Raw genomic sequence first — 16,085 nt, 5'->3', positions numbered from 1 at the left:
GTAAATATCAGTTCAATAACAATCTATATCAACTCGACTATCATCCAATTTTCAACCCCTTAACCTGTTTCCCCAAGTTCTTATCACAGTCTTCGGGTAAAAGTGAATATGTGTAAGGTACTTTTAGAATTCTTCGGATTAGATCCTCCGTGAAGTTAAAAAAATGGGTGCGTGTACTTATGTACGCGCGTGAGAAGTTATACTTCTTTGGCATCATTAAAAAATACACAACATGTCAAAATCTTCTGTCACACAATGATAAAGAAAAGAAGTATGTAATAAAAAATAATAAAACAAATAACGGATGTCTTACATTATATTTAAATAATCTATTAAACTCTTGTCACGAACTTTTTATTAAATGGTCTATTAAATTTATTTCTTTATTTTGTAAATATTAAAAAACCAATAATAAATATTCAACATTGATAATTTAATAATATTTAGTATTAATTATATTAAATAATGATATTTTAATTTATATCAATAAATAATACATACGGATAACTAACCTCAATTATATTGGAGCACTTGAAAAAGTATTTTAGCACAATTTTTTCACTAATATTCACAAATAGTAAATAATATTAATCCAAATATTCAATTTAAATCACTACTGAATATATTTTATTGCCACATATATAATTCGCACTTGTATGAAAATAAAACACGTGTTGTGACTGTAAAAACTAAAACCATGTGGATAAATATTTAGCTTTTTTTCGAGACTTAATGAATTCGGTTGAGTGGGCAACTTCATCCTGTTAATTTTGTGTTACAATTTTGTGTTACAGTGATGCGCGCGCATCTTGAAATTTCACTCTCATCAGTTTTTCATAACGCGCCTAAAGAAGTATAACTTCAAAAATTGTAATTGGTCACGTTCGAATTACGTAGTTCGTGTGAGCGATTCGCTAGAAAATGTTCAATCTGTTTGTACCAACGACGCGAATTTGAAAAACTATTGCGTACGATCGATTTTTCTCAAGATTCCAACACGTCTTGATTCTGAAATTCTCGAATTGACGAAGTATATGAGTTTTATCCAAATTTGCAGTTACGAAAATCGTGGTGTTTACCGAAATATAAAAAACAGTCAGCAGCAACAGCTTGTTACGTAATATATCTTATGGTTTCATGACGATTAAACGGACCAATTATGGCAGTACCGATTAACTCGTTTATACTACGTGGTAGATATATACTTCTGTGTTTTAAACTTCTGGTTTCCTATCGACATTGACGCAACGGTCGATTACTGATTTATATACGGAGAAAAGAAAACTGCAGGAAAAAAGGGACACATCGAGGTTTTTGGTGAAAAATACCAATGCCAACTATATTTTGTTGCATAAATGTAGCATATTTTACTGTACATACATTGGTTTTCACTGTTTCGAGGGTGAATTCTGCATTTCACGATGGATATTTTACCAAAAAACGCGATGTGTCCCTGTTTTCCTGCAGTTTTGAGTAAAATTAGCTTTTTTAATATGTCCGTGTATGGATGAGGTGAAAAGCCCATTCAAAGTGTCACAACGAAAAAATTGCGCAACAGGTGTTGAAAATCAATAATAAAATCGAGTTCTAGCGGATTTTACTGGAACGCTATCCACTTGGCATGAAAAAACGATCGAAAACCGTGGATTTTGATCGGGGTAGTTGAGTAATCAATAATCTGAAATGAGTGACATTATCGATCACATTTTTTTGATTCCAAACTCGAATGATACATCCAATTTCAATGAATAATAATGTATTTCATTTTTTGAACTGTTATTCATTATTCACGGCTCATCAACAAACATGTGGCTTATGTTGTTACAAGTAATTTATTCAAAAAGTTTCGTATACACAGGTAATTTACATACATAGTAATGAATGTTATCATCTGAGAAAACGGTGCTCACATTTATTAGAATTAAATATCGTGTATAGTGCAATTGCAATTTATGAGAACCAATAAAATAACATTATTATTATCAACTATACATATCTAATTAAATAATGAAAACAGTTCCTCCCTGATAACGTGAATTGTAGTTAAACGGGACGGTTTTCATCAGTCTGTAGACTGGCTTGTGATCTTCATTTCCGCTTTGTGCGTAATGTTCTATGGGGGAGATATGAGCATAGGACTTCTAGTTGCAGAATCGCGACCGGACTGGGGTGCTTAACAATACACTTACGCTACTGGGAATAGTCTCCTGCTGAGCATCACTGCCTTGAGTGAAGCATTTCTATCCGGAACCCGTTTAGGTGAACGATCATTCCTCACACCAGAATATAAGAGTTATTTTCCAACATCTGGCATCAACCGATGTCATTGAAATTCGAGGTACTTTAAATACAATGTTGGCCACTCTAGGCCTCGTGTCAGGCTTGAGTTGTACCTTCGTGAAAGCTTTCGTATCGAAACGTTGGCACATGTATGTCTTAACGTCAATCGGAATGCTTTCCAGATTTGTGTGATAAATTTTTTGTCTCTTTGGTGAATCAGGTTCGACGTTAAAGCTGATCATACGATTAATGGTTTTTAGATATTGTGCTGTCGCTGACGGGGCTTCTGGAAACGTTTGAGTCCAATGGGTGGAGCGCCGCTATTCGCGTTGATATTTTCCCGTCATTTTCCCGTTATTTTCCCGTGCTTTGTTAGAAATGGCGACGAATTAGGATCCCTTATTCGAGAGACTGTCCCAATAGACACAGGGAATTGTATAGTAAACTCCGGGAACTAGTTTGAATTTGCGCTGAACTTCATGGTTCATCTTATTCGCACCGCATCCAGATATAGACTCATTTTCTTTGAAAAATTCGATGTTCAGGGGGTTTGGTAATTCTTCAAAATATAGTTGGCATTGGTATTTTTCACGAAAAACCTCGATGTCTCCTTCTTTTCCTGCAGTTTTCTTCCTCTCCGTGTATAAATCAGTAATCTACCATTACGTCAATGCCGATAGGAAACCACAAGTTTAAAACACGGAAGTAAATATCTACCACGCAGTATAAACAAGTTAATCGCTACGGCCATAATTGGTCCGTTTAATCGTCATGAAACCATAATATATATTATGTAACAAGCTGTTGCTGCTGACTGTTTTTTATATTTCGGTAAACACCACGATTTTCGTAACTGCAAATGTGGATAAAACTCATATACTTCGTCAATTCGAGAATTTTAGAATTAAGACGTGTTAGAATCTTGAGAAAAATTGGTCAAACGCAATAGTTTTTCAAATTCACGTCGTTGGTATAAACAGGTTGAAAATATTTCTGGATACAATTTCTTTCTTTTTCTAATAAATTCGTTATAAACAATTAAACCTGATAGTGTAAGCAACCGAGCTCGTGTGACGAGCACACGAGGGGTGAGGGTAAGAAATCAGAAAAACCGCAAATCAGAATAACCAGAATTCCGAATTTAATAAACTCGAATAACATAATATGAGAGAACAGATACTATCAGAAATTTTAACTCCCGAATGGTGCTCAATAAAAAGATGCAGTTTATCTAAAATGTATTTAGTAGAGGGCTCTATTATCCGAACCCACTTACTTCAGAGAACGTTAATCCAAGAATTCAGAGATGCAGAATTTAATAATGTATAGAGTCAATATTGTAGAGAATGAATTTGTAGAAAGTGTCATATTCTCAAATGTCCAAATATTATAAAAATAGAAGTTAGAACTTCATCGTCCAGAAACGCCGGAAAACAGATATCCAGAATGTAGAAGGGTCATTATTCAGAATCGTACAATTCCGAAAGATCAGTATTCCGAAAGTAACCGTAGTTGTAGAAAGTAGTAGAAAGTAACTAATGGCTTACCACCAGAATTTCACATTCTGAGTCTATCAAACTAATCTGTTTGACTTGTAAAATGTTTTACACACAGAATCAAACAAATTCTTTACTCGATACTTAATAAAGAAGAAAAAATGCAATGCAAATGGACAACTTTGAGTTGTTAAAGCTGTTAGGTTAGGCCTTGAGAGTATGACCAACGATGTGCCCGTTTTTATATTATATAATTTTACAGATCAGCATGCTACTTGAACCACATACTTGTCGTGATTTTACAATATATTATAAATTCTTCTTCAAAAACCTCGGAGATGCAGTATATCAAGAGCAACTAACTCACGGATTTTTTATAAATTTTTAGCAAATTTTTGAGATCGCGCGTTCTGTCATTTCTCTGCAACGTCGTTGGCATGGGGGTGAGTTTTGGGCATTAGGAGTTGAACAACAAAATCCGAGATACGTCAGATTCACCTAATTCAGTAATTTACCCGTTGAAAACAAAATACACAGTACATTTCATTATATCTCAAGCGTATTGTTTCTACGTGACGACTTGGGGGTAGTTTCCGGACCAGGGGTTGATTAATTTATTTCGAAATGAGTGTATTATTCGAGCAACTAATTAGCAGCAAATTCTCGTCGTTTTCTTGTTAATATTCCGTCATCCGTTGGCCTGGCTTTGCCAACTTTTTTTAAATTTGTCATCGCCCTCAATTTCGGCGAAACTACTGGAGCAAAAAAATCAAAATTTGGGGAAAAAATTAGTAACTAAAGAGCACTAAATCCCCATATAAATCACCATACAGATCGTCCAGCTGTTTAAAAAAATTAAATGCTGCTAATTTCTTGATAGTTGTATAGTCAAGAAAATACATCTGTATTACCAAAGTTCTAGCCGTACGCGATAAATTTCGAATTCGATTCTCAGATTTTTAGTCGTTTCGTCCTTCGATTTTTCCAGAAAGTAAGAATGAAGGAGACCGAGCTCCGTACCGCAAAACCTAAGTTAATTTCGGGGTCCTCTTTATAGTGACACGGATTTCTGCCACTCGCAATGCTGATGTACGATGTATGGTGGACTAACGGCAATAGAGTGAATGATGACAGTTTCGCATTGTTCTATGTATTTTCTATATATACACCTTGTGCATAGTACATCCTTACAAATGCTTCTATTCATATATGAGGTTGGCATAATTTTTGTATACTGTATGTATGTATATATTTTATATACATTTTACTGGAGTTTCAGGTTCAAAGTCAAAAAAACCTAATGACACTCAATATTTGAATCAGACGAGTGATTTGAATGGCAGGTACACAAACCTCCACTCTTTTGGCGTTAGCCGACCTTATATAGTACATCAGCACTGTGAGTGGCAGAATATTGTACTACGAAGAAGGGCACCAAAATCAACGCAGGTTTTGATGACTAGCCAGCTTGGAGCTCGGTCTCCTTCCTTCTTATTTCTTGGATTTTTTGCAGTAAGTAAACGATTATCGTCGACTTTCCATTCACTTGCTCCAAATTTTCCGCCGTTATGCGATACTGTGACGATTAACCACAAGGTTCCTGGAAACAGAACAAAGTTATTACTGAAAACTGGGCACGGAATCATAGACTTGTCTAGACTAAAGAGCCAAAAACAGACTGAAATGTGGGAAAATTTACAGAAACGAATTGAAATTTTCTTCATACGTCCTTATATAATACGCAAAATATAATAGTTTACGAAAGAAAAATAATCAATTTCGTAAGATAGTACTCAAGTGACTTGGCGCAGCAGTCTTGTACTTCCATTCTCCTTCAAAAGTACTGATTTCGAATTCTTTTGTGTCTGTATTGGCCGAGTCACAAATTTAAAGTTAATTAGGCCGATATCAGTTCGTAGGGCATCCAAATCGCTGTTTTCGTCAGGATCGCCGTCGAAAAATTGGTTCAATTTCCATCTGACTTATCGCATTTCGTTTGAAAATCGAAACCATGCAAATCGAATTCTTCACCCCAAAATTAATGGGGCTTTCTATTGAACACAAATTTGAAAAGTTTGAAATAAATAGAAATACAGAGTCAAATACTAACCCATTGCAAAAATGGCCTTTCCATTCCTTGTGCGTGCATATGTTTCCCCTCGTTCTTACAGACTTGCGTAATACAGTAGACATGATTACCGTACAAGCCTTCAGGTTTCTTCATAATCTGTGAGAATAATTGAACATTCACAAAACTGGAAAAATGAGAAATAATCAAAAGCAGATGAAAAATGAATGGGCATATCTTTCCTGAAGTTGCATGTTAAATCATTCCGATAGATCAGTTTTGAGATTAAGCATTGTAACACGAGTCGTCAAAATTAGTTACAGCTAGAAACGAACTTGCAACTCAGATACATGGGTGCCTTGTTAACTCATTGATTTTTCAACGATATATAGCTACGCATAATAGTATGGGGCGCCAGAAATGGTACATTGTGTATCTAGGGCGGAAAGTGAGCGATTGACGCGAGTGCGAGTTTCAGCCAAGACTCAGCTGAAACTCGCACAAGCGTATATCGTTTTCTGCCCATGGTGTACATGATACTTTTTGTCCACAACCTGTACAGAAAGTTTGTCTTTGAGTGCACAAAGAATACGACGCATGGTGGCGCTAGTTCGTATTCGATCGCGCGGTACATCACTTCATTTTGCACCCGGCATTCGTCAAAGCGGACGCAAAACATGTTTTTGTGCCCGCCAGCATTTACGCGCGGTCATTTGTCACCGATCGGGAAAAGGCCACTTTGCGCGCACTTTATATACATGCACGAAAAGGCATACTTTTGGTCCACGTTGGACAAAATAGTAGATTGTGCACCAAGGGAGTAAAATGGCCGTTGGACAAAATAGTAGATTGTGTACCAAGGGAGTAAAATGGCTTACTCCCGAGGTGCACACGATACTTTATATATCCCCTGCCATGTTTTCCGTGCTTCTCTGCTCGGGAAGTTGACACGTATGTGGAAATTTTATTCTAGGCGAAAAGTGTTTGCTACCGGAGCGCGTGGGTCCGGGGGGTGCAACCCCCCGCAGTTTCCCCATATCCACGGTGAATCCAATAAGGTGTAGCTAAAACTTCCATTTTTAACTCCTGAGAATCCGAGGAAGGAGTAAAAGCCGTTTTACTCCCTAGGACTTAAAAGTACTACTTTACTCCCTGTTCGGAGGCATCTAAAAGCGAGGAAAACATGCCAGTGGTATATAAAGTTATTTTCTTCTTGCCACTTTATCTTGGCCACGTGACCAGCTTAGCTCGCGGTAGTTTGCGGCATCGAGTCATGTTGATCGGGTCGAGGTCTTCTGGCAGTGGAAGGGAACAAAATCTTACAGGAGGATATCGGGGAAGGTTTAGCAAAGAAACATTGAAAGGTGCACGCTGTTTAAGGGGGTATTCTAGTGTAGAGGCATGAATTTGAGGTGTTTTTTGAACTGCTATAAACAAAAAACAAAAAATATTTTTACCATCCATTTTTTTATCAGGCGTTTATTATTATTTCACGATTACAAAAAAAAAAAAAAACAAGTCAAAAAATACAAAATTGAAAGTGCTATGAGTTGTTGAAGTGGGGGGTACAAAAAAAATGGCGTGCCAATGTTGTCACGATTGCAAGCATTTTCAAAATCAGAAAAAAAAAAAAAAAGATTAATAATCTACATGAATGCAGCTATCGTACTAACTAAAAAAAAGTCGAAAAAAAATTTTTTTTTGCCAAATTACGGCTGTCCGAAAAAATAATACGTTTTTTTTTACTTTTTTGGACGTTTCTGAATTTTTTAAAAATAGTAAAAATTATTATTTCGTTATAATAATAGTTCGTGCGATAGAGACATGTATTGAGAAGATTCTCACCAAATTTCAAGTAAATCGGTTCAATAGAAATTGAGAAATCATGTCAACCGTTTTGAAAAATGTAGTTTTGAGAAAAACGCGTTTAAAGTTTCGAGTAAAATTCGTTCCAGCCGAGCCAGTATTGAAGACGTGTCACTAAAATAGCTATATAAATAGCTAATAATTGAAATTTTGACTTGTCCTTTTAAGGACACATTCTTGAAAGGTTAAGCTTTGAAAATATAAAAAAAAAAAAAATCGATTTTTTCAAATTTCTACACTAGAATACCCCCTTAATTTCGAGGTGATTTCCAACAAACATTTGTTGCGTGAGGTCGGATCAAAGTGATTTTTGTCTGCCGATTGCGTACCTTACGCGTCACGCTAGCCATAAGCAATTTTTTCTCCTGAGCTTCCAGTAAAACTTCTAAAGGTATTTCCGTGCAACGTCCAAGTCGTGAATCGAAATCAGACCAGCGGTAAAATCCTGCCAGGTTTCGGTCGAATGGCCGTCTTTTGTGGCCTCCTAGGAACCGTAAAACTAGGCGTAAGCTTTGACGAGCACAGCGCTCCAGAATTCAGGTTTTAGTTCAAAGAGCAGTCCCATACCAAGGGAGACGGTCATCAATCACGACTTCGATCCATTATCTATACCGCCAAAATCTCCGCAAGAGGTTCAAACAGTGTAGGAATTTGAAGAAACTCATGGAACAAAGGTCGTATGTTTAATTTTTCAAATGATAACTATCCACGGAATCTTGTGTCGTAACTGACATCCATGCACACGCACCCAAAATGGAATATTCCGTCGTAGTTTTCGTCGAATCTTCAATCCTGGGGCACGATTTAGAACAACAGCTTCGAATCGATCACCAGACGAGATAATGACAAGTAATTGACTCCACTGCTTATACTAATATACAATACCGTCGGAAAATGATAATAACCGAACGTGTGATTATACCTTCGAAACTTCCGCAGTGAGATCCTTGGTGCTCATATTTCCAGATTTTGAAACTGATTTAAATTGAATTTGGTAAACTGAAGTACAGAACTGTAGAAACATCGAGTGGACCAAAGGCTTATAAATAATTTATAAGTGGAAACAGGACTGATTGCGCGGATTCTACGAAACCGCATTAGTGAATTCGTAGAATTCATGCCACGTCTTTATTCCTGCGTCTAATGAAAATGTGTTGACGTATTTTTGCTTAGAAATGCGTATAGAATAGGGCTGTTGAGTATATTTTCGCGTCTGAGATATGTGAACTTCGATATTTGAAGATATACACGCCAACAACGAAATCGACTCGGACAACCCTTGAGGGTAGGAGACGGAAGTGAGTGAAATGCGTCATTGGAAATCCGATCGTATAAGCTGGCAAAGGCGCTTCAGTGCGTTACGATCGAGAATGGTAAATTATTGATTCGGTACTATCCGGGTCAAAATTACTTTGACGCATTCGAAGTTTGTGACCCGCTGGAAGTGGGTAGTGGTAAATTAAAATTCGATATATTTGAAGGAGACTGGAAATATAATTCAATGACAATCTCGCTGAAAGGTCACTCCAGTACGTATCCTTTAAGCACAGTGACATTTCATCCGCAAATTGTGGTGATTCGACGCAACTCTAAAATTGATTAGACAATTTCTCACGAGTGCATTACGGGAATTCAGTATCCATGAATACACACAGAGTCTAACGGGTTAATCAAGTTATCGTACTAACATGTATCTCATGGGAATGTATTACGAAAATTTGAAATAGTTTCTGCTCGTTCCTTCATATCCCGCTGTGCCTTTTGCGATTTCAGCGTCACTGAATCCATCATTCCGTGCCAACTTTTCCGGAATAACTTTGTACACTTCGTAGAAATCTTGAGTAAAGATCCCGAACATCGCGTAACGATAAAAAATCCAGATCAAGGTTACCAAGAGTGTGCAAAAACCGTGGTACATCTGAAAAAACATCGGAGGATGCTGAGACTCGATAATCCAACAATTTCATACGAAATTTATCACGTATACTTCTTTCTATGACTTCAATAATGTGAGCATATTCTATCGAAACTGACGGTTTAGAAATTACCGCAAGTCAATTCTTTCAAAAAGCTGATTGGTTTTAAGAATTCACCAGACCCCAGACTATAATTTCTTCAAAAGAAATGAACCCATTGCTCGATGTGATGCATTTAAAACGGTTCGCGTAGTTTAGTGGAATTTCAAACTATTGTCAGGATACTCGGCTTTGACGTTCTGTATTTCAGCGAGCAAAAAACATCTTCTAGCTTGTTCTGCTTCTGATTTTCAACTGGCTTGACATTGGTTTAGGTCCGAATGCGCTACCATATTTTTGCATGCACTCAGATGAAGTAATTCAAAACGAAGTATCTCAATTTTACGACGCATTAGTTGTGCCCGGAATTTACTATATCATTCCTTGAGTTTCTATCAGAAAAGTTTTTCGACTATGGCAGAAATGACCGTAAAGTCACTTCCGAAAAAAAAGAAGTATTCTTGCACACAATCAGAATCTTTCGTGGGCATACGAATAACTTGATGCAAATGAAGTAAGATACGTCAGTTAGCGATTACCTACGATGATAGAAGTTGTAATTTCGTGGTAATTTATAAAATTCTGAACTCGACTAATTTCTTAGAAGGGACCGACTTAAGATTCCTAATCTTGCTCATTGCTCAACCAGAAACATTTTATTCGCAGAAACTGACATTTCACTTCGATGGATGAATTCGATCCTGAGCATTCGCTATATATTTATAACGTCGTCGGCAACAACAAGCAAATCATGACTGTGTCAATCATGTTATTTGTCCGATTCTGTAGTTACTTTTAAGATACAACGACAACAAAATCACTTTGCTGATTGATATTTTATGAAAGGTTACAAACTTGGATATATACCACAATTTGTAGCCTGTTGGTACAAGTGCGAGTCGCCTTCGAATATTTCTGCTATATCCTTCTATATCGGGTGCATTCACACGATATGGGAGCCTGACCTAAAAACACAGTGCTGGTTATCAACTAGTAGCAGAATCACAGTTTTAGGAACATGCGTTTGAGTCAGGCTTAAATTCAACTATGAGGTCTTTGGACTCGACGATGCCAGGTCTCAAGTACAGACTATACAATTCCAAATGGTGGACCTCAACAACGGATGGAAATTTTTTTCGAATCGAGCAGATTGTGTCGCGGATGATTTCAAAGCCCAAGATTTTTGAGGTCACTGCACCGAAATCGGGAGTCAAAATATTAAAAGTTAGAACGGCGGACCGAATGATAATTTGTTTTCGAAAGTTTATGTGGTTGCTGGTTTTGATTTTTCAGACGAGATTTTCGAATCCAAAACAGTTGACCAGATTTCTTACATTCCACTCGTACTGTCCCAAAATCTTACGTTCCGGAGTTGTCGAATTTCAAATTCCCGAATTCGTTGTGGCGAGCCGAAATCAGTGAAGAATATTATTTTTAATTCGGGACGGTATAAAACTTATGATAATTTGACACATTGCTGCGGGGCTATAACTTTATGCCGCGTACAGACGAAAATGCTCAATTCGTTATTGACAGTCGTTAAAATTCTTAGCATTTTCAGGGTATTTCCGTGTCAAAGTCTAGCGGACCAAATAATCTCGCTCCATCCATGCAGCGATTACGGGAGATCCATCCAGTCAGGTCGTCGAATTTTGAATCTAGGTTCTGAAGAAGATTGGAAAAGCGGATGATTGTGAGTTAGATCGTTGAAGCTTGATAAAAATGTTTTTTATTGGTAGAGAGCGTACTGCGACAACGTTTTTAAATCAACATTAATCTCCAAAGTAGAAAACGGTAATTTGTGGCAAGTCATCGATAAATCTGAAGACTTATTTATTGTTCTTTGAAGTAAAGTTTCTAACTAGGAAAGGTCATACTGCAGGCGTCGCGCATGGTTGCAAAGATACCCTGGTGTGACTAACCCGTATTGCTGACACTCGGGACCCTAAACTACCCCCCGCATTAGCCACCTCATGCAGCACGAAGGTGGGGACTACAAGCCCAAAAGGAAATAGGCCATGAAGACTTTCGGTTTAAGGGGGTATTCTAGTGTAGAGGCATGAATTTGAGGTGTTTTTTGAAGTGCTATAAACAAAAAACAAAAAATATTTTTACCATCCATTTTTTTATCAGGCGTTTATTATTATTTCACGATTACAAAAAAAAAAAAAACAAGTCAAAAAATACAAAATTGAAAGTGCTATGAGTTGTTGAAGTGGGCGGTACAAAAAAAATGGCGCGCCAATGTTGTCACGATTGCAAGCATTTTCAAAATCAGAAAAAAAAAAGAAAAAAGATTATTAATCTACATAAATGCAGCTATCGTACTCACTAAAAAAAGTCTAAAAAAAATTTTGTTTTGCCAAATTACGGCTGTCCGAAAAAATAATACGTTTTTTTTGACTTTTTTGGACGTTTCTGAATTTTTTAAAAATAGTAAAAATTATTATTTCGTTATAATAATAGTTCGTGCGATAGAGACATGTATTTAGAAGATTCTCACCAAATTTCAAGTAAATCGGTTCAATAGAACTTGAGAAATCATGTCAACCGTTTTGAAAAATGTAGTTTTGAGAAAAACGCGTTTAAAGTTTCGAGTAAAATTCGTTCCAGCCGCGCCAGTATTGAAGACGTGTCACTAAAATAGCTATATCTCTGAAAATAATTGAAATTTTGACTTGTCCTTTTAAGGACACATTCTTGAAAGGTTAAGCTTTGAAAATATAAAAAAAAAAAATCGTTTTTTTCAAATTTCTACACTAGAATACCCCCTTAAAGCATCTAAACATTGGGTGAATTCATTCGAAATTGCTCATCGTATTGTATCGAGGAAAATTAATAAATTCATTACCAAAAAAACGATTGAAAATGCCGAGAGTTTGAGAAAATAAGCTGAACGATTTGTACAAGGTGTAAATTTATTGAATGTGTATAATTCAGATCAAAGTGGTTTCGAATTGAGCGTCACAAGATAACTTGAATTTCTTCAACGGTATACAAGCCATTCTATGTTAACTGTCCAATGTCTTTCAATATTTTGGAAAAAAATAATAACCAAAGTCCTAAATGTTTACAGCATTAGCCGTATTGATTCCAAAATTGTAAGCTCGCAATCGATTCCAGTAACCTCACAAACTACTGAAATGCCAGGCTCCGAAAGATTTCACGATCGTAAAAAAAACTATGCCAGAAGCTGTTCGGCAATTTGTGGGAGTGGTTTTTGCTATAAATGCAACCGAAATTTATTGAAACGAAGAAGCTCCTAAATTGTTGCTTAGAAAGAGCTTTGTAATGTTAAATAAGACGAATTGAAGCGAAATAGTGCGATTCTAATGTGAATTCGGCTGCACGTGTATAAGGGTAGTTCACCTCCTAAGTGACGTTATTTCGAAAAACGCAAAAACACGTATGCCCTACTTTTTTCTATTGCAATTAATTTCATTAAAATCCGAAAAATAATTTTTCAGTTATAAAATTTTTTTAACTTTCCACCCCTATAATTTTCGACTATTCAACCCCGTCGTAACCGGCCAAAATGCATTTTTCATTATTCGTCATAGGAATTATTCTCCAATTGGTTTCATTCAAATATCTCAACTGGAAGTATGCGAAACTATGAAACAACCACTTAGGATGCCCAACTTTGGGGACTGATTTCACCCCTTTAAACAGTTTTTCCGCCGATAAAAAAAAAATACGTGTCGCTTAGATTTTGATGAAGAATAACATATCCTCAAATGGTAGAAATCGGAGGGGGACACCTTAGGTAGTTTCCTTGTTAGTAATAGTAAAACCTAGACAGACAGCTTGCCTTTTACGTCGGTCAAGTACATCAGCCGATCGGAATAAATTCGATCAGGATTTTTACCAACTCAGAGAAGAATGTTTGGTCAAGAAAATTGACGCGGATGATACGAAATATTTGTTCGAAGATCCAACATTCCCAGCGCATATCTCTTCCATATTTCAGAACGGAATTCCGGATGATCAGAAGAAATATTTCATGGACATCGTATGGAAACATCCAGGGGTGAGAAATGATTCTGATACTATATACACATAATTTTTTTTTTGACGGACACACCAGTTTTGACATAATTCTTTGACGTGTAAGATAAATGAACAATATTTTCAAAGTTCATTTCGCTCTAGACACTTGAAACACAGATTTTTGAAACGCTGCTGTTTTCAGGAATTAGCTGCCGATCCGCAATTCTTTGTCGAAGGACTTCCACGATTCGATGTTCAGCAAAATCATCTCAACGATTGTTGGCCAATCGCTTGTTTGTGCAGTCTTGCAATGCACCCGAGATTATTGTATCAAGTTGTACCGCAGGATCAAGGCTTCGAGGAGGCGAAGTATGCTGAAATATTTCACTTCAGATCCTTCTGTACGGGACGTTCGCGTTCCATGCTAAATCGACAAACGTTAGACACTAACTAAATATAGTTATTTAAAAATATTTTTGGTCAAAACTCTATTCAGTATAAAAACTGTAGAAAGTTTTTTTTTTTGCGCAGGTTAATCTCCCAAAGACTTTTTATTATTTAAAGTCGAATAAAGTTTCACCGTGTCCGTCATCATCTTGCATTGTATTGGAAATATTTTTCATGGAAACAATAAATTCGATAAAACGTTGTAAATCTAATTCTCTTGACTGTTTTTATGATGTTGATCAGATCAGAGCTTTAGAAAATGAACAGGTTAAATTTGATCGCATGACAGATTAGGAAAAATACTTTTCCCTCTTACCCTCTTAAAAAGCAAAACAAAGCGGAAAGTTAAAAAAGTCGAAAGGTATCTGAGATTACAATCAGGGACGTAGAAATTCAATTTGCTTGATCTCAGATTTTGGCAGTTTGGAAAGTGGGTCGATGTAGTGATTGACGGTCGTCTCCCAACGGATTCAGCATCACATTCGATACTTGCACTATCGCCGGAAAGTAATGAGTTCTGGGCCCCCTTGGTTGAGAAAGCTTACGTAAAACTTTACGAATCTTGGAAGGCCATAGATGGTGGCGATCCCGAAGAAGTGTTGGAAGATTTTACTGGAGGGCTAGCGTTTTATTACCCAATATTTGATTCCGAACGAGTTTCGTTTGATACTATTCAATATGCTCAAAAACGAAACGCCCTTACGGTCTGCAATTCGAAGCTGAGTCATTCCGTTTGATTCGATCTTCGGTTGTTGCATCAGCCTCAAAGTAAATTCGGCACCTAAAAGGTTTCAGCTGCGATCTTGTGAAGAATATTTATCATACACGATGTACGAGAACTTGATCTTTTTGTCACTTGACCTTTCTCGATAATAAGAAGAGATCAGCTGTTACCAGACACATGACATGTGACGATTTTTCCAGTTCAAGAAAACGGAAGCAATGAAACGTCGAGTTATAGTCGACGATTATAGCTACAGTATTACTCAAGCCGTCAATTACGGGGGGCAAGAATTGCTGCGGCTGAGAAACCCATGGGGCTGCCGTGAATGGACTGGACTTTATTGAGATAAGTAAGTATATATCTGCTCGGAATTACCAACTCGCAGAAAGTCAATCGCAATGACAAAAAATACCTAGTTCAATTGGTTTAAAGCCTGTAAGTATTGCATTCGTAATTGAAGATTATTTTGCTTGACTGCACTTTTCAACAAGTATTTAACATGTGATCACGACCGCTGATGTAGCAAATCTTCTGCAGTGACGTAATATAGAAGATAGTAAATTAGAGTTGTTGAAGTGGTACGAGTGCCATTACGAATTCTTTAGTTAACACTCGAGTCTTAACGAATTTCCATTGTACGATTGAAATACCTCGCAGCTGTAATTCTGTGGGCAATCGTCAGCGGAGTGAGTGAACGGTTCTGTTAATCAATATTATTCGACGGGGATGAAGTGTGGAAAATTGATGACGATATGAGAAGAGCACTCGATTTTAAGGCGGACGATGACGGGGAGTTTTTCATACCTTTCGCAAAGGTTCATCATCATTTCACTGATGTCCAAATTTGCTACTTGCCTGTCCTCGGCGCCGATAAAAAAGACCTTGAAGAGAAGATGTTCGAAGGAAAATGGGTACGGCTGGAACCAACTGTCAAAGACACTGATTATTCAGATAAGGCTTGATTTTCAATAATTCGTAGAATTCAAAGTCACCATATTTTGGCTTCTGTTTCACCATACTCAGAGACCTCGCGATTCGTGGAAACGTAAGCTTATTGACGATTCTTTTGAGCTTCATAGCCAATAATTTTGTGAACATTTAAAGTCAAGCAACAGCAAGGCATTGGTAAATAATGGAGGCTGTTTTCAAGCAAAATCATTCATTTACGTGATAGGGATTTCGGAGCACCCTTGGTCTGA

The 16,085-nt window shown here is 37.0% G+C and overlaps 1 protein-coding gene across 2 annotated transcripts in view; it reads left to right on the top strand.

The window, feature by feature from the left end:
• LOC124305059 (calpain-8-like) overlaps positions 1-14,299 on the top strand; it is a 53,437-nt gene extending 39,138 nt beyond the window's left edge. The window contains exons 1-4 of one of the 2 annotated variants that reach the window (XM_046764037.1): positions 11,194-11,418; positions 13,696-13,755; positions 13,918-14,153; positions 14,247-14,299. In XM_046764037.1, the coding sequence (XP_046619993.1) occupies positions 11,413-11,418; positions 13,696-13,755; positions 13,918-14,153; positions 14,247-14,277 (333 nt within the window). In that variant the 5' untranslated portion in view covers positions 11,194-11,412 and the 3' untranslated portion in view covers positions 14,278-14,299. Of the gene's footprint in view, positions 1-11,193; positions 11,419-13,695; positions 13,756-13,917; positions 14,154-14,246 lie in introns of those variants that run through there. The other variant, XM_046764036.1, reaches the window with a different exon arrangement.
• Positions 14,300-16,085: the final 1,786 nt, after the last annotated feature.

Source organism: Neodiprion virginianus, chromosome 5 (assembly GCF_021901495.1).
Source record: "Neodiprion virginianus isolate iyNeoVirg1 chromosome 5, iyNeoVirg1.1, whole genome shotgun sequence".
NCBI lineage: Eukaryota > Metazoa > Arthropoda > Insecta > Hymenoptera > Diprionidae > Neodiprion > Neodiprion virginianus.
This window is presented reverse-complemented; position numbering and strand designations above follow the sequence as displayed.